The sequence below is a fragment of the Natrix helvetica genome (genome assembly GCF_964273705.1).
Source record: "Natrix helvetica genome assembly, chromosome: 7".
NCBI lineage: Eukaryota > Metazoa > Chordata > Lepidosauria > Squamata > Natricidae > Natrix > Natrix helvetica.
Window position 1 is genome coordinate 9,140,872 of NC_138558.1, and position 18,979 is coordinate 9,159,850.

At 43.1% G+C, this 18,979-nt stretch overlaps 1 protein-coding gene across 1 annotated transcript in view; it reads left to right on the top strand.

Moving 5' to 3' along the window:
- FRAS1 (Fraser extracellular matrix complex subunit 1) overlaps positions 1-18,979 on the top strand; it is a gene marked incomplete at its 5' end in the record, with an annotated part of 344,413 nt that overhangs the window by 125,423 nt on the left and 200,011 nt on the right. The window contains 4 exons of the mRNA XM_081960316.1: positions 3,786-3,875; positions 8,950-9,097; positions 11,101-11,244; positions 12,326-12,460. Coding sequence (XP_081816442.1) covers positions 3,786-3,875; positions 8,950-9,097; positions 11,101-11,244; positions 12,326-12,460 — 517 coding nt within the window. The remainder of the gene's footprint in view (positions 1-3,785; positions 3,876-8,949; positions 9,098-11,100; positions 11,245-12,325; positions 12,461-18,979) is intronic.

Below are 18,979 nucleotides of genomic sequence, written 5' to 3' on the forward strand. Positions count from 1 at the left end.
ACCTTATGTTACAAGTGAGGGCTAACCTTTTCGTCGCTGTGTGCCGAAGCCGCGTGCGCGCACCCATGATGCGATGCATGCATGACCCAGTGGTGGGGTTTCATTTATTTTACTACCGGTTTGCTCGTGCAGGCATGCACGATGATTCAGCGCATGCGGATCAGCGTCCAGGCGGCTGGGCTGAACCTCCCGCTGCCGCCACTACCGGTTTGCGCAATCCGGGGTGAACCCTCAACCCACCTTTGGTGTGCCCCACCCCCCGTGTGTGCCCCTCCTGATTGGCGGGAGGCGCATGCACATGTGCGGTGAAGCTGAGCTGGGGCGACGGCTCGTGTGCCCTCAAAGAGAGTTCTCCATGCCATAGGTTCGACAATACGGCAATAGGACAATTTGGGCCTTGTTCAGAAGGGGTGTCTTATGTCTCTGACAGAATCTAGGAGGCCATGTCCGCGACTCCTTGAAAACGTTAAAGACCCCCAGTCCTTCCCCTTCCAATGCTGTTATTACACCATCGCCCTGCCTTGTAAAACTTTTCAATTATTAACTAATTCCTTGTTCGAGCCTTGTAGAAAAAGCAATTTTCTGTCCATTTGCTGGAACTCGAGCTGACCTCTCAGGGTTTCTGCACTCTTCCCTTTCCCATAAAAGAGTAGCTTGTTCAAGAGAGATGGTGACCCTTTCAGGAGAGGCAAGAGAGGTCGGGACTTGAGCAGTGAAGCCAAATTGGGGGACCTGCAATGAATTGAAATGAAGCAGGAGAGCTGGGAGGGGGCGGGGGGGCTGTTATGGCCCGCAAGCAGCCAGAGGAGCTGGCAGCAGATTCGGACAGTGAGGAGGTTGGGGAGGAACATGGGCCTGTCCTGGAGGCTGGGGAAGGCTCTGATGAGGGCTCTGTTTTGGAGGCAGAGGTGAGGCCAAGGCCGTCTGGCAGTTCTCAGCTGCCTTCGGAGACAGACAGCAGTGAGGCAGAAGAACAGCTGGGGCCTGTTCTCAGTGTGCGCATGCACAGAGCTGCTAGAAGAAAAGAACAGCTAAGAAATCAGGGTTGACTTGGGATTAAAGCCACAGGTGAAAGGTGATTGGCCCCTCCCATAGGAAATAAAAGAGGAGCGAAAGGGGAGTGGGCTTTCGCTGGAAACAATTTGTTCATTCGTTCGTTTCAGGAGTGTGAAGATCTGTCCGTGAATCTCAGAGACTCTGTGCCAAGTCTTTCCTTGCACAGCACTGTGTTTGGACAATATTTACACGGCAGCTTTCCAAGCTAGATAAGGTCTGCGGTCATAAATTCACCTTTGAAAGACTGTTTACCAGGCCTTTGCTGAATGTGAATGAGAGGAATTCACATTCATTTAATAAAAGGGGTTTTGTCAGGACCAGGACTCTGCCCCATGCTTGTTGTGGAAGCCTAGGCCAGAACACTGTTTTGATCACTCCATTATAAAAAAAAAAGATGTGGAGACTCTAGAAAGAGAGTGCAGAGAAGAGCAACGAAGATGATTAGGGGACTGGAGACTAAAACATATGAAGAACGGTTGCAGGAACTGAGTATGTCTAGCTTAAGAGAAAGAAGGACTAGGGGAGACAGGATAGCAGTCTTCCAATATCTCAGGGGTTGCCACAAAGAAGAGTGAGTCAAGCTATTCTCCAAGGCACCTGAGGGTAGAACAAGAAGCAATGGGTGGAAATTAATCAAGGAGAGAAGCAACCTAGAACTAAGGAGATATTGTCCTGACCGTGAGAACAATCATGGCTTGCTCTCAGAAGATTTAGATACTCCACCACTGGAGGCTTTTAGGATGAGACTGGACAACCACTAGTCAGAAATCATATAGGGTTTTCTGCTTGAGCAGGGGGTTGGACTGGATTGCCTCTATTCCAACTCTATTATTATGTTCTGTTCTCCTGTCCTAACCCCTTCGTGGAAATCTGGACTTTGTAAGATGAGGAATTGGAGGAATTGTGGAAACTAATCGATGGCGGCTTGTCTGGCAAAATGAGATCGCGTAAGACTAAGTCTTGAGGCCAGAGGTGGACTCCTACCAGTTCGGACATTAGGTAGTCACTTGGCCGCACCCCCCCCCCCCGTTCTATCAACGGTGCCGTAGGTGCTGCCATCTTGTTTTTTGCTTCTGTGCATGCGTAGAAGCCATTTTGTTTTACTACTGTGCATTTGTATAGCAGTAACAGAAACCGGAATCCACCCTGCTTGAGGCCCTAACTCAGATTCTGTAGTATAACTTCCCAACTGCAGGAGTACAAGTCAGAGAAGTGAGAGGTAGAGAATTAGAATACACACACACACACACACACACACACACACACACACACACACACAATTGCAGTGGGAGTTACTGTTCCTTTTAATTGGATCTGGATTTTTATCACATCCAAGCCTGATGGACATGCTGGGAGAAGATCTCGAACCTTTCTGGAAGGCTCATGATGAGGTTGTGCGAATCAGATACAGGTGCTGTGTTCAGCACCCTACAACAGGAATCCCCAACCCCACATCCAGGGCCTGGCAGGAGTCCGTGGCATGCCAGAAACTGGGCCACAGAAACCAGAGAAGACCCATCCGTGGGATGCAGGCAGCACTTGAAATCAGTCCGCAGGGGGAAAAGTATCTCCATGGAACCGGTGCCTGGTGCCCAAACGTTTGGGGGCTACTGCCCTAGAGCAGGAGTCTCCAACCTTGACAAGACTTGTGGACTTCAACTCCCAGAATTCCTCAGACAGGTGTGCAACTTTAAGACTTATGGACTTCAACTCCCAGAATTCCTCAGACAGGTGTGCAACTTTAAGACTTATGGACTTCAACTCCCAGAATTCCTCAGACAGGTGTGCAACTTTAAGACTTGTGGACTTCAACTCCCAGTTCCTCAGCCAGCTTTGCATCTTGAATAATAATAATAATAATAATAATAATAATAATAATAATAATAATAATAATAATAATAATAATAATAATAATAATAATAATAATAATTTTATTTGATTAGCCGCAACCCTCTCCCGAAGGACTCGGGGCGGCGTACAATCAAAGCAGATAAAAACAGATAAAGACAACATACATACATAAGAAACAAAGACATATACATGTGCATGGAGGAGGTAGATTAATAAGTGAAGACAATTAAAAAACACAATTTAAAATCCCATTAAATAAAATTACCAATTAAAAAACCCGTCAGGAGCGTTATGAAGTTATGGTTGAGCCAGGCCAGCTATTTGGAATAGGTGGGTCTTGAGCTTTACACGGAAGGAGCGGAGGTCAGTGGTGGTCCTAATATCCGGAGGGAGGTCATTCCACAGGGCTGGGCCCGCCACAGAGAAGGCTCTGCTCAGAAGCAAAGCTGGCTGAGGAATTCTGGGAGTTGAAGTCCACAAGTCTTAAAGTGCCCAAGGTTGGAGACCCCTGCCCTAAGAGTATTTCATGGAAGGAGGTAGTCCTGTGGAAAAGAGGTTAGACAAGCAAATTGCAACTTCCAGCAGATACGATTCAATCCACGAAACTTTATTCTCCACTTTCTCCCATGAGTTGACCTAGTTGTCAGCATTGTGGCATTTCAAGGAGAATTTGTGTTAGGGTCTTTGTAGAGCCACAGTGATACTTATCTTTTTGGAAGGGAGCTTGGTGATGGAATGAGACTGATAAAATAGGATTCTAAAGAGTGTGTTCCGGGGGAGGGGAAAAATAGCCAGCTTCCCTATCTCTTCTCTCAGCATCATTAAAAAAAAAAGAGCTTATTCTAGGTATCTTATTGTAATGCTCAATTTCTCTGCAGGGTGAAGAATTATCTCATTTACCAGGCAAGTGTTGCCCAGAATGCATTTCAAGAGGGGCTCCCTGCGTTTACAAAGAATCTACCAAAGACGTAAGTAGCTTGCTGATTTAGCACATGTAGAGTTTCCAAGGCAGATGTTGGCTAGAAAAAACAATATTTATTTTATTTAGTTTGTCAAGCATGTACAAGATAACGGGTACAAGTATAAACATGGACATGAACAAAGGAAATGAGTACAAATAAATGGGGACAGTAGGACAGGGACGGAAGGCGCGCTGGTGCGTTTATTCACGCCCCCTTTACGGACCTCTTAGGAATGGGGTGAGGTCCACGGTAGACGGTTTGAGGCTGAATCTATGGAGGGTTTGAGGATGTAACAACGGAGTCAGGTAGAGCATTCCAGGCATTGACCACTCTGTTGCTGAAGTCGTATTTTCTGCAATCGAGTTTGGAGCGGTTAACCTTGAGTTTGTAACCATTGTTTGCCCGTGTATTATTGTGGTTGAACCTGAAGTAGTCGTTGACAGGTAGGACGTTGTAGCAGACAATTTTGTGTACTACACTTAGGTTCGACTGCAGGTGGCGTAGTTCCAGGTTCTCCAAGCCCCAAATTTCAAGCCTGGTGGCCTAAGGGATTCTATTGTGAGCAGAGGAGTGGAGGACTCTTCTCGTGAGATACCTCTGGACCCGCTCAATTGTATTAATATCCGATGTACAGTGTGCTGTTGAGTTTTTTCCAAACCGGTCCGTTAGTTTTGGAAGCCATGATGATCTTCTTCTGCCTGGGCCTCGTTTGCCTTTGGCCACTGACATCTTGCAAATGTAGAAATTTGTACTACAAGATTGTAGTTTGCACGCAAGTGGACAACTCCTCAACCTTCAAAGATTTTTGACTTTTATCAGCTCCAGTCAGCAAGCCCAAAGAAAATTCAACCCGGGTATTATGGAAATTTAAGTCCAACATATCTTGAAGCATCGGATTAAGGAACATTAATATATCTCAAAAGGGAATCAAATGGTCGTTTATTGCATCCTTCTGTCCAAATCTGGACCAGCCCACCTGATCTACAGTTGTAAGTCCTCGTCTTACGACCACAGTTGAGCCCAACATTTCCATCGCTAAGCAAGACAGCTGTTAAGTGAGTTTTGCCCCATTTTATGACCTTTCTTGCCATAATGGTTAAGTGACTCACTGCAGTTGTTAAATTAGTAACACAGTTGTCAAGGAAATCTGGCTTCCCCATTGATGCTTGTCAGGAGGTTGCGAGAGGTTGTGAAACTGTCATAAATATGAACTAGTTGTCAAGCATCTGAATTTTGATTATGACTTGCAAAGGTCATAAGTGTGAAAAATAGTCATGTCACTTTCTTCACTGCCATTGTAACTTCGAATGGTGACTAAATTCACTTTTTTTCCAAACAAAGTTTTTTTTTAAATTTTTTGTTACTTATTTAAAATTCTTTTGTAAGAATACGAGTATTGTCCGGTTTTCCCACTTTAAAATTTTTACATATACATAATTCATTTTACATTATATTTCCATTTCCCATGTTAGCCGTATTATTTTCTTCTCATATTTTCCAACTTTACATTTAATTTTTTTTATATACCTAAAGCATGTCATTTTTTATCCCTTTAAAAATAAACCAAATTTATCATTCCATTTCCATCTATTTTCTATAAGTAACATGTATCCAGTCCAGTTTTGTATACAATCAACATTTTACTTAATTAATTTGCACAATTAATAACATTAGTATAGTTCGCTCATACCTTAATTAGCAACATACCATTACCATGATTAACATATTTCATTTTATTTTACTAATCCCCTGTTCCTAGTTTCTTTTTTCTTCTTCTCCTTTTCTTCTTTTTATGTGTATTATTTCTTTTCTTCTGAATCTTTTCTCTCACTTTTCGATAGATTTTTTTGGCTAACCCTCCACAGGATTTTTCTTTTTCGCTTCCCACTGTTTCTCTCTTTATTTTTGGCTAATTTCTGTTTTGGATACCATTTTCCTTTTTCTCTCTGTACTCTTTCTATGCCTCTGTGACTCTCAATCGCATTGTCTAACTCAGGGGTCAGCAAACTGCGGCTCTGGAGCCGCATGTGGCTCTTTCCTCCCTCTGCTGCGGCTCCGTCACCGGTCGGCGCCACAATTTTGAGAGCAACTTCCGGTGGGGTGGAGGGGAGAGAAGCACAGTGTGCTAGGAGAAGACTCTATGGCAAGGGGAGGGTTTTCCAGTTGTCTCCACAATTGATAGAGCTTTCGGTTATGACAGGCAGAGGAAAAAGGACGCCGCGCTAAGAGGAGACTCTATGGTGGGGGAACTGAACTTCCGGTCCGCTCCAGAATTGTACAGGGGGCTTCCGGTTAGGACCTTTGAGGCTCCCGGTGTTTTCATTTCTGTGGGAAACGGGTCCAAATGGCTCTTTGAGTGTTTAAGTTTGCTATCCCCTGATCTAACTGGTTTTTATTTTTTGTTTCTTTTTCAACACTGTTAACTTCTTGTTTTTCATTTTTGTTCCTTGCCAGTTCCCCTCCTATCTCCTGTTCTTTTGTCTTTCAACTGTTTTTTTTCTCTCTTTTTCTGTGTCTTTATTATCTTTTAATGTTGCTCATGCATCTTTTAGCCTTTCAAGGAGTTCCTCAAACATTCCACCCTCCATGTTCAACTTTAGCTTTTAAGGTCTTTATATTTTACCACAGTTAATTAAGTCCCTCTTCTTGTTTCCACCTTTTAATATCAGGTCCCATATTAGGTCCAGTCCATTTCGAAAGTTTTTTGTAGTTCACTAAACTAACTGTTGTAAGTTGAGGTAAGTTGAGGACTGTGGGCAGTGGTGGGACCCTGCCGGTTTAACAACTGGGTCGGGGATCGCGCATACCGCACGTGGCTGACGCCCACTCCGCGTGCATGCGCAGTTTTAAGAAAACTTACCTTCCGAGTTACTGCTGGCGAGTAACACAGCTGAGGCGCAGCAATTTGCTCTGCCCCGCGAATCAGCTGAGAGGATATAGGTCCGTATAGCGCAAGGGCAAGCGGGCGGGCCCATTTGATCGTCGGATCAAATCGGTTCGTTCCCAGCTGATCGTCGGAGCTACCAGTTCACCCAAACTGGTCCGAACTAGTAGAATCTCACCCTGGACTGTAGTCTGTGTGCACCCAGCTTGGAGTTCTCTTTTGCACCACTCTGTGAAGCGGGAATACGGAACAAGGCCCGATCCAGTTAGGAAATTTAATCATCTCAGCCCACTCAGTCTGCATCATTTACACTTCAAGGATATTTTCTTGTTCTGGGCTCTGCGTAAAGCATTGAAAGCCGCGCTGAGCAGAATACAAGTTGCGGAAAGCAGATTTCACAGAAGGAAACTAATCCCATCTGTAGGTTTGTAGGTTTTGCCAGGAAATCCAGCGTTTTAAACTCATTTACTTGCTCTCTTGGAGTAGCAGAATTTGCCTGCTTCACGCTGCTAGTCCAGGATTGTAAAAGAGCATCGCACAACTAAACCCAATCCCTGTGCTCTGCAAACAGAGAGTACATACCTCTGGATGAAACCTGCTTAGCCGTCCTGTTACCTCTGTCTGCAAAGGCAGTGGGTTGGACTAGAAGACCTCTAAAGACCCCTTCCAACTCTGTTATTCTATTCTATTCTATTCTATTCTATTCTATTCTATTCTATTCTATTCTAAATCTCCTGGTTTTAAAAGCAATCACGTGCATCCAAATGACAGATGGATAAGTTGTCCTGATTTGTAAGGTTGAAAAGGAAATGCAGGTGTGAACGCTATAATTTAAACAAAATTGATTCTGTGTGTGTGTGTGTGTGTGTGTGTGTATCGATTGCACTGTTTGTAAGTCATTCAGTTGTACAAATAGAGCTGCTCATGTCATTATTCATTGGTTCCAAATTACTATAAAGCAACTATTTAAGATTAAAAACAAAAGTGCTGTAAAAGATTATTGAGCAGTATAAGCCCACTCAATCAAAGCAGCAATTCAGAGAAAACTTTTCAAATGTCTCTAAGAGCTCTCTGCCTGTGCCTTGGAGAAGTACTACTCAAACTTCACATGCCCCTCTGTTGATACAGCCTAGGACTGCATTGAAAATAGATCAATTTAAGCTAAACCTCTTGGGTTAGCACAGCCAAAGAAAGCTGAATGGCCGTCTGGCATGTTCAGACTATTCCAAGATTGCCCTAGCTCTTTAAGATGATGCATAGGTTTTGATGGCAACTTCATGCTAGCACTGATGATGTTCCGTAGTTTGGTAATGAAATGTCTGCAAGGACAACGGAACTAAAAAAAAGAGAAGAATCGGATTTTTTATAAAATATAGAATAAAATTTATAAGTAGCTAGAAAACAGAAGCCAAAATAGAGAATAGAGAATGCAAACATATGGTGATATAAATCATCAATATTATTATACATGTTAGCACTACTGTTGTTATATTAAGCACAGGTTTAAAGCAATAGGAAGGCACTGCAGAATGGAGAATTATAAGCTGATACAGAAGGCTGTATAATGACTTTATATTGTTATGTGTGTTTTGTGTTTTGTTTGTTCTTGTGGTGTTTTTCTTTCTGTTTTTAAAGATTAAAACATTCAATTTAAAATTATTTAAAAGAAAATAAATGTCTGCAAGAAAACCACCAAGCCGTCAAACCCCTGTGGGGGTTTGCCATACCTGGGGTGGGGCTTGGGAGATGGACTGCAGCAACGGCGGTGAGAATAGGTGGCGAATGATATGACGGCGGTGCTCCCGGCTGCCTAGAACAGCTTATGCCGGGAGCCAGGTTTCTTGGAATTGAAACTGAAACTAGTCTGTAAGCTCTGAGCCTGCTGCTGTGAGAAGTAAACTATCAGTCTGTCAGGGCTTGCCTGCTGAAATGAAACTAACTGCTTGTGTTTGCCTGTAACTCTCCTGCCTTGTGTTTCCTTGGAAGAACCACCTGTTGGCATTGTACATTGATTCATCTATTCTTATGTATGTAAAGAAGTTAATGAATCCTGCTGCATCAGTTATCTGCTTGTGCTTTTGAATTTATGCAACAAGCTCTGATAATACGCTGCTCGGAAGACTGAATAATAGTCAATAAGAATTGGAAAACTGTGATGTATTCCAGCCTTTATTGCTTTTTCTTTTTCTCATGCAGAGTGGCGAAAAATGGAAGGAAGGCCCATGCCGTGATTGCGAATGTTTGGACTCTAACGTAAACTGCTATTCTCAATCTTGTTCAACGTGTCCCACAGGAAGTGTGGCTGTCGCCATGCACGGAGAGTGTTGCCCTCAATGCAAGCCAGGTATTTGCAAAACAGCCTTTTTTTTAAATTTTCAGATGCCTGCCCTTAACCTGTTTGTTCTCTTAACTCAGAAGAGGGTCTTTACGTTTTAAAGCGTGGGGTTTAAAAGCAGGCATGTCCAACCGTGGCCACTTTTAAAGACCTGTGGACTTCAACTCCCAGAATTCGCCAGCCAAGAATATTTAAAGAGACGTGTCCCTGAGGATCCCGGAGCCACTAAACATGATTTCAAGGAGATGTAATCCCACTTCTTGTGATGGAATGTAAAGAAGATGGAGAAGAGGGGTGGGTGGGGGAAATATCGACAGTACCGTGTTTTCCCGAAAATGCAACCTACTCCGAAAATAAGTCCTAGCTTGATTTTTACATTTGCGGCCAATATACGTCCTGCCCCCAAAATAAGTTGTGATGAAGACCCCACCCACTCCAGGGTGCACAGATAAAATTTAAGCTAGGGTGGGGATAGGGGGGGTGGGGGGTGGAGCTGCCCTACTACATACCTTCAGACAGTTGCAGCCAGTCCTCGCACACCCCAACACCTGCCTTGCCGGCCCAGTTCTTCTGCAGCCGGCAAGGCCTGCAAAGCTTTCCTGAAGACCTCTGCAGGTTGATCCGGAGCTTTGTTATCGGCTGCAGAGGCCTTCGGGAAATTCTTGCTAGCCACAGAACAAGAAGTTCCTGAAGGCCTCTGACAGCAAAAAGGAGGCTGGGGGGGATGTATACAAATGAGGTTTGTCAGTGGATGACACCCCCCCCCCCCCAAATAAGGCCTTTTTTGGTGGCAAATATATATATATAAGGCTCTTTGGCTTTGAAAAGGAGATGAGCATCTCCTACAGTCGGGAAAGACTAGCACATATGTGCAAGAGGAACCTTTACCTTTAGACTAGACTAAACTAGATTAGATTAGAATACAATGCAATAGAATAGAATAGAATAGAATAGAATAAGGAAAGAATAGGGAAGGAACAGAATAGAATAGAATAGAACAGAATAAGGAAAGAAAAGAATAGAATAGAATTGAATAGAGTAAGGGAAGAATAGAATAGAATAAGGAAAGAATAGAATAGAATAGAATAAAGAAAGAATAATGAAAAAATAAGGGAAGAATGGAATAGAATGGAATAGAATAAGAATAGAATAGAATAAGGAAAGAATAGAATAGAATAAGGAAAGAATAGAATAAAATGGAATAGAATAAGGAAAGAATAGAATAGAATAAGGAAAGAATAGAATAAAATGGAATAGAATAAGGAAAGAATAGAATAGAATAGAATTCTTTATTGACCAAGTGTGATTGGACACACAAGGAATTTGTTTCCAGAGTACAATTTGTTTCTCAGCGTACATATACAGTAAGCAGCAAGTGATAAATCACCATCACAATCATCATTAAAAAAAATTTTTTAAAGTTTTTTTATTAGATAAACATTAAAAACATTGGACATAGTGCAACATTTCTGGCATAAACATTTCCATATAGTTTTTGAGTCTTACCACAATTACATTTTATATCCATTACATCGGTATGTGTAGTCAGTCAGATTACCTGTCCATTAATCCCTTCTTTTATCTGATTACTAACCATACAGATACATATCCAATTCCTACCTATCACACAATATTAATACCATATTTTCTAATTCTTAACTTGTCTGCATTTTTCTGTTCTGACCTTTTCCTCTCATTTCTACCCATCGGTACCATTTGTCCCAGATTTCCTGATATTCCGTCTCATCCTTGTCTTTGAGCTCTAGAGTCAGTCTGTCCATTTCTGCGCATCATAAATTCCAAGTGGGGCTCTAACCTGGTGGAAAAGAGGATTGCTTCTCTCTCTCTCTCTCTCTCTCTCTCTCTCTCTCTCTCTCTCTCTCTCTCTCTCTCTCTCTCTCTCTCTCTCTCTCTCTCTTTTGCCATGCAGCAAAGGCCTCCTTCTTACCTGAACAGGTGAGTCCATCCTGCACTTCCTCACCCCGAATAAAGGTGTCTCATTTTCATGATAGGCCACTGCCACCCTGATTGCTTGACCTGCACCCGGGCGTTTGATCGTTGCGATGCCTGCCGAGAGTCCACTAAGTTTCTCCTGAACGGGCATTGCGTCGACAGCTGTGGGGTTGGCTTCTATCCAGATGCTGGCCTTTGCGTAGGTAAGATTAGCCTCCGGCTTGCTTTGTGACATTGAAGCTTCTTGCTCTGTAGGTGATGCTGAGACATATTTCATAAGACGCCCGTGGCTTCTGGGTGTGAAAAGAGATAAAAATTATTTGGAAGATTTGTGTCTTCCTAAAATATCCTTTTTATTGCTTTGTTTCTCCTCTAAGGCAATTCCCAGCACAGGGGTGTCAAACTCGATTTCTGTTCTGACCGAGGCTTCCCAAGAGCATGAAGCAAACTCCTGGTCCTGACCAAAACCCCTTTTATTAATTGACTGTGAATTCTGCTCATTCACATCCAGCGAAGTCTTTCAAGGGAGGATTTACAGTCACAGACCTTATCTGGCTTGGAGAGCTGCCAGGCCGATCTCTGCAAAACTTGGCAAGGAGTCTTGAAGAGTCACGAACCAATTAAGCGAACTAATGGTCTCCTGCAAACTCCACTCCCCATTCGCTCCTCTTTTATTTCCCCTGGGAGGGGCCATTCATCATCCACCTGTGGCCTTACTCCCAAGTCAACCCCTGTTCTTTAGCTGTTCCCTTCATCTGGTAGCTCTGCGCATGCGCACACTGGGAACAGGCTCCAGCTGTTCATCTGCCTCATTGATGTCTGACTCTGAAGGCAGCTGGTAACTGTCAGACAGCTCTGGCCCCCTCTCTGCCTCCGACGCAGAGCCCTCATCAGAGCCTTCCCCAGACTCCAGGACTGGCCCATGTTTCTCCCCAATCTCCCCACTGTCCGAATCTGCTGCCAGCTTCACTGGCCGCTGATGGGTCACAACACTCACAAAAGCCTGGCGGAACTGCAACAATAACCGAACATCTGATTTCAGTTAAATCAAATCAATGTTTATTGCAATCATAGGGCAGTGTACTGTACAATCTTCAGTATGCACTTGGCTTGTCAGCAATAAATTACCTTTTTTTTTTTTACTGGTGCTAATACCTGGGGGATATTTGGAATCCCTGATTTCTGCGTCATGGATCCCAAACATCTGACTGAAGAGAAAATCAAATCCGACTCAGTTTTTTTACAATCTTCTCTTTGTTTTTTTTTCTTCCCCGCCCTGGGCAGCTTGTAAAGAGATGTGCTTGACTTGTACTAATCAATTTGGATGTACTTCCTGCCAAGCTTCACTGCATTTGAAGAATGCCCAGTGCGTGACGTCATGCGGGGAAGGGTTTTTCCCGGGACCTCTCCAGTGCACAGGTAAGAAATACCTGCATTACGTAATCTGAACTCTATCCATCTCTGAAGGGAAAAATGAGGTCAAGGAGAGGTTGAATGACAATGAATGAAATTGCAGGAAAAGATCATGCACATGCTTCCTTAGTAAATTCTTAGCACAATACTCAATGATGCTGTTCCTATATCCCATTTGACATAAAGTGGTTAATAGAACCAGCCTATCTCATCTGTTGTCATTGTTGTTATTAGTGGTGAAGTTGTGTCTGACCCATTGCGAACGTTCCTCCAGGCCTTCCTATCCTCTACCAGCCTCTGGAGTCCATTTAAACTCATGCTGACTGCTTTGGTGACTCCATCCAGTCACCTCATTCTCTGTTGTACCCTTCTTCTCTTGCCCTCAATCTCATCTGGACCTTCCCCTAAATTCTGTTTAGCTAGGATGGAATAAAATAGTGTAGTGCAGTTTAGTGTAGTGTAGTGTAGTGTAGAGTAGAATAGAATAAAGTAGAGTAGAATAAAGTAGAGTAGAATAGAATAGGATAGGAATTGGAATAGGAATAGGAATAGGAATAAGAATAGGAATGGAAATGGAAATAGAAAACTTTATTGTTGTGATAGGCACACAAGGAATTTGTCTCCAGTGCATAAACCCTCAGTGTACACATGCAAAACAAAAAAAGTAATAATAATAATAGTAATAATAATAATAATAATGCCAAATCCAGCAAAACAACTGGCCGCTGTGATACAATCGTATAGTACTACTACTACTACTACTACTACTACTACTACTACTAATAATAATAATAATAATAATAATAATAATAATATCAAAGTAATAATAATCATTATAATGATACCAATAAGAGAAGATAGTGAACAGATGAGAAGGATAAAATACAGCCATACTACATGAGTAAATATACTTTGACATAAAACAATACCGTGAGAATTAGCTGTTCAGTAGAATGATGGCAGAAGGGGAAAATAAAACTTTCTAGTTGTTTTGGCATGCAATGCCCTGTAGCGGAGTCCCGAGGGGATGAAAATAAAATTAATTAGTTAATTTAGATGGGGGGGAGTTAATTAGTACTAAGCTGATTTCCATCAAAGGGAAGAAACTTTTGAAACCCAGATCAAGTCGGTGCTAGCCTCTTCAAAATTATCCCAAAGCTATCTAGTGCTGCTGAAAACCAGCCACGAGAAAAAGGGAGCGTAGGGGGGCGGAAAGGTGTCATGGATCCCACCGTTCATCATTTCATTTCGCACCAGCCGTTTTATCAACCTTGCTAAAAGATTAGATTGGGTCTCCTTGCATTCAAACAGTGGACTTTCCATGGCCTTCCTCTGGGGTGACCCACATTCTTTTGGCTTGCAATTTTGCAAAAGCTTGAACAGACATAACTCATTTTCACTGGAGGCTTCTGGCATCCTAAGAATGTCAAATGGGTTTTTGGCAAGGGCTAAGGTGAGAGGAGGGCGAGATAAAGAAGAAGCAGCTTAAGCCTGGACCACAACCGGAGTGGGGAAAGAAAACAGGCAAAGCTCAAGTCAAGTCAAATTCAGATTTGCTCATTTTAATATTGTGCGTGATATCGTCCCATGTTTGTCAATTCCCTTTTTAATAATAATTGTATGAAACATTGCAGTTAGAAAGATTAACATGTAATGCAAACTAACCAAATGAATAAAAGAAAAAAAAACTGAAAAGGCAAAAAGGGTGAAAACACCCCCCCGCCCCCCCCCCCCGGAGACCCTCTGGAGGCTCCAGGAGCTTTCCTGAAGGCTCCGGAGGGTGAAAAACAGCCCTACAGCCAAACCAGAAGTCTGTTCCAGAACTTCCGGTTTGCTGTAGGGCTGGTTTTTTGCCCTCCGGAGACTTCAGGGAAGCTCCTGAAGCCTCCGGAGGGTCTCCGGGGGAGCGGGGCGAGGGAGGCTGTTTTCACCCTCCCCAGGCTCTTAGAAAGCCTCTGGAGCCTAGGGAGGGCAAAAATGCGCACCAAAAGCAGAGGGGTCATGCGCATAGTATTATGGGTGTGCCATGCCTGTGCATGACCCCCCCCCTGTGCTCCCCCTGCTTTTGGCACCCGATCCAAAAATGGTTAGCCATCACTGACCTATAAAATAGAGCTAGGGACTTGCATGACTTCAGCAATTCTGTGTTGGATATTTTTCTCGCTTCTCGCTGGTTTTACAAGGGGTACGCTTCTACCTCAACATTTTCAGGTCGATTACTAAATGTTCACTGTAGAACGAATGAGACACGGGCTGTCCTTCTGCCAAATCGGTCCCTCTTAGTGTCTCCTTAAAGACTGTAATCGGGGTAGAGGCAGTTAAGGAGGGCTGATCAAGAAGTTACGATCCACAGAGAAGTGAGCATCTTTAGGACAGCCGTCTAAGCAAATGTGGCCAGGCTTTTCCAGGAATCTCCCTTCAGTTTGGGAAGCTTCCCTTTTAGGAAACATTTCTTTCCCTGCCTTTGAAACCGTAATGTCAAGTATGCGAAGCACTTAGAAAATGAGAACAAGGATTCCATCTGCCGCTTCTGAGGCAATTTGCATGATGCACGAATTAACCTTCAGGATGCAAAGCCGGAGACCAGATGCCAGCTTGGCATTTGTGCACCGAACGGAAGTAACCTGAGGGGAAATGTAGGAATGGAATGGAACGGAAAGGAACAGAACAGAATAGAATACATTAGAAAATAGAATAGAAAATTAGAGTAGAATAGAGTATTAGAATTAGAATAGAAAATCAGAATAGAATGGAATAAAATAGAATATAGAATAGAAAATAAGAATAAATAGAAAAGAATAGAAAAAATAAAATAAAATTAGAATGGAGTGGAGTGGAGTGAAGTAGAGCAGAACAGAACAGAACAGAATAGAAAAGAAAATTAGAATGGAATGGAGTGGAGTGGTATGGAAAGGAATGGAATGGAATAGAAATAGAATAGAATAGAATATTAGAATGGAATGTAGTGGAGTGATATGGAATTGAATGGAATAGAATAGAAATAATAGAGGAGAAGAGAAGAGAAGAATGGAATGGAATGGAATAGAAATAATAGAGGAGAAGAGAAGAGAGAGGAATGGAATGGAATAGAATAGAATAGAATAGAATAGAATAGAATATTAGAATGGAATGTAGTGGAGTGATATGGAATAGAATAGAAATAATAGAGGATAAGAGAAGAGAGGAATGGAATGGAATGGAATAGAATAGAAATAATAGAGGAGAGGAGAAGAGAAGAGAGGAATGGAATAGGAATAGAGGAATGGAATAGAATAGAAGAATGGAATGAATGGAATAGAATAGAATAGAATATTAGAATGGAATGGACACAGTCCTCCTGAGTTTTGTTTTCACTGGCAGAGGCGAAGGTCTGCCCTTCACTGTTTCCAGGGCAGCCCAGTGGGCCAGATCTAAGCATCCCACGGGCTGGATCCGGCCCCCGGGCCTTGAGTTTGACACCCCTGGTGTAACGCATGCCTCCTTCCAGTCATCCTACAGTGGAAAACAGCGAAGGCTTTCATTTTATTGCTGATTTTTCAGCTCCTTGCCTCCATATTTGTATGCGTGGGAATTTTTCCCCTGATCTTTTCTCCCGGGAGTTCCAACAGCTTGCTGGATTCTGCTTGGCTGCCCTTTCCATCACAGCAACAAAAAAGCAACAACAAAACAGCCCCGTTTTCAGAAAGGGCTTGTAACTCGTACGCTCCCCTTTTTCCCCTACTCCGAGTTCTGCTCTGTGACTTAAGGCACAAATACCACAGCAGCAGATCAAACTAGCGGGAAATACCGCCCAATCTTCTGATGTTACAGGAAAACAAAAGATAATTAACCAAGCGCCCACATCCTTTTGAAGAAATCTGCAATTCTGGGAAATCATTATTAATTATGATCCAACGAAGAGACATTCTACCGCATTTCAGTATGTAATCAAAACTCCAGAGACACCCCCCCCCCCCAATGGAAAACAGGAAGGGATATTACAGGCAACCTGGCTTTCTACAGGAATATATATAAGGCACAGTGATTTATTGTTTTGCTATTTCCTTTGATTTCTGTTAAAATATACCTGCACTTTGCTGCTAGAAAAGATATTCAAATAGCTTAAAATAAGGATGCAAAAAATCATATGTTCAAACTCAAAAATCAAATTTGCAAACTTTTTCCTTCCTTCCTTCCTTCCTTCCTTCCTTCCTTCCTTCCTTCCTTCCTTCCTTCCTCCCTCCCTCCCTCCCTCCCTCCCTCCCTCCCAGCTTCCTTTCCCTTCCTTTCCTTTCCTTTTAATTTTCCTTTTCTTTCTTTTCTTTTCCTTTCCTTTTTTCTCTTTTTCTTTTCCTTTCCTTTCTTTTCCTTCCCTTCCCTTCTCTTCCTTTCATGTCTTCTTCCTTTCCCTTCCTTTCCTTTCCCTTTTCCTTTTGATTTTCCTTTCCTTTCCCCCTCCTGTAGGTTTTCCATCTTTTCAGCAAAGATCTGTTTGCACATTTGCGAACCGGTAGGGAAAGTAAGTGAAATACCACCCCTGCAGTAGATGGACAAATAGAAAGGGGAAAGGACATGCCCGACTTACAATTACAGTATTTTTCGGACTATAAGGTGCACCGGTGTATAAGACGCACCAAGATTTCAAAGAGATAAGGAAGAAAAAAAATATTTTGTCCTCCCCGGCCCCCAGGAGCACTCTGTAGGCTTCAGCAGGGCTGGGGGAAGGCAAAAACGCACCCGTTTTTTGCAGAAAATGGACCATATTTTGTAAAAATGGAGGCGTTTTTGCCTTCCCGTAGCCCAGCTGAAGCCTGCAGAATGCTTCTGGGGGCTGGGGGAAGGCAAAAATGCCCCTCTTTTTGCATAAAAAAGGGCGACAAATGGGTGAAAAACAGGCAATTTTTCACAAAAACGGAGGCGTTTTTGACTTCCCCCAGCCCCCAGGAGCATTCTGCAGACTTTGTGGGATGCCGGGGTGAGGCTTCGGGAGGCCAAAGATGGCTGTATTCGGTGTATAAGACACACCAACATTTCCACGCTCTTTTAGCAGGGGGAAAGGTGAGTCTTATACTCCGAAAAATACGGTAGGCTTCCTTTTGCAAAGAAGATTCTTTTTCCCTGACCTGAAGATACTTTGTGGAGTTTTCTTCAGCTGTTTTTCTCGTCCTCCCTGTCCCCCCTCCACCTCCCCCCCCCCCGTGTTCCCACAGGCTTTCTTCTAAAATGAAGATGATTGTGCAAACCAATTTGCTATGGTCCTTTCTTCCTTGACAGATATTTCTTTAGAGAACTGTGAATTAATTAAAAAAAAGGGGGAAATTGGAGATTTGTAGGGAACATTAACCGCTCAATTATTATTCATGAAGTCCACGGGTGATTTCAGCGTTGGGGTTCAGACGCGGAGAAAACTTCACATCTTCGAATTGGGCAACAGCGTGAGGCTCACGTCTTCGGCAGGGTTCTAACAGGGCGGGGGGGGGGGGGGAGGTGAGACCACAAGTATACAGGTAGTCCTCGACTTACAACGGTTCATTTCGTGACCGTTCAAAGTTACAACAGCACTGAAAAAAGTGACTCACAACCTTTTTTCACACTTACGTCCATTGCAGTATCCCCATGGTCACCTGATTTATATTCGAATGCTTGACAAGTGGTTCACATTTATGACGGTTGCAGTGTCCCAGGGTCATGTGATCTCCCTTTGCGACCTTCTGACAAGCCAAGTCAACGTGGAAGCCAGATTCACTTAACAACCGTGTGACTCATTTAAGAACTGCAGGGATTCACTTAACCAATGAGGCGAGAAAGGTCGTGAAATGGGGCAAAACTCGCTTAACAAATTTATCACTGAACGACATACATTTGGGGCTCAATTGTGGTCATAAGTTGAGGACTACCTTTATTCATTCAGTATTCTTCGTGCTGGGAGATTCTTGTGAAGTCCTGCAGCTGGAATGGGGAGACTACATTTAGTTCTCGACTTACGACTATCAGGGTTCCAAATAGCATCCCAAATTAAATCAGAGTCCGAAGCAAAGGATTCCTCAAAGTTCCAATTTATTAAGAGAGCCATGTTGGCACATCTGGAAAAATCTGAATCTGAAAGCTTCCAGGTTTCCCCACCCAGGTGAAAGTTCAAGATCTTGCCCCACACACCTACAAGTCCATCACATGATCCAATCTCCCACTGCCACGAAGACAGATTCCACCCATCCAGTTCCAGCCAGGTGCAGAGACAAAGATGACCTTGACTTTCTAAGAAGAATGTTGTTATGGCTACACATCACCCAACTCCACATAACCCCCCCTCCCATTTTCCCACGGTAGAAAGTAGACAGTAGAAAGTGTGGCAGGCCTGAAACCTAAAAAGAAAAGACGGCTTGCAGGTCTCACAACAAACACAATTCAGCCCAAACAGCCCGCAATTCTGTTGTGGAGTGAAACAATTGTTAAGTGATATTTGCTCCATTTTACGATCTTCTGTGTTTATGACTGTTTTTCATACTTATGACCATTGCAGTATCCCCATGGTCACATGATAAAAAG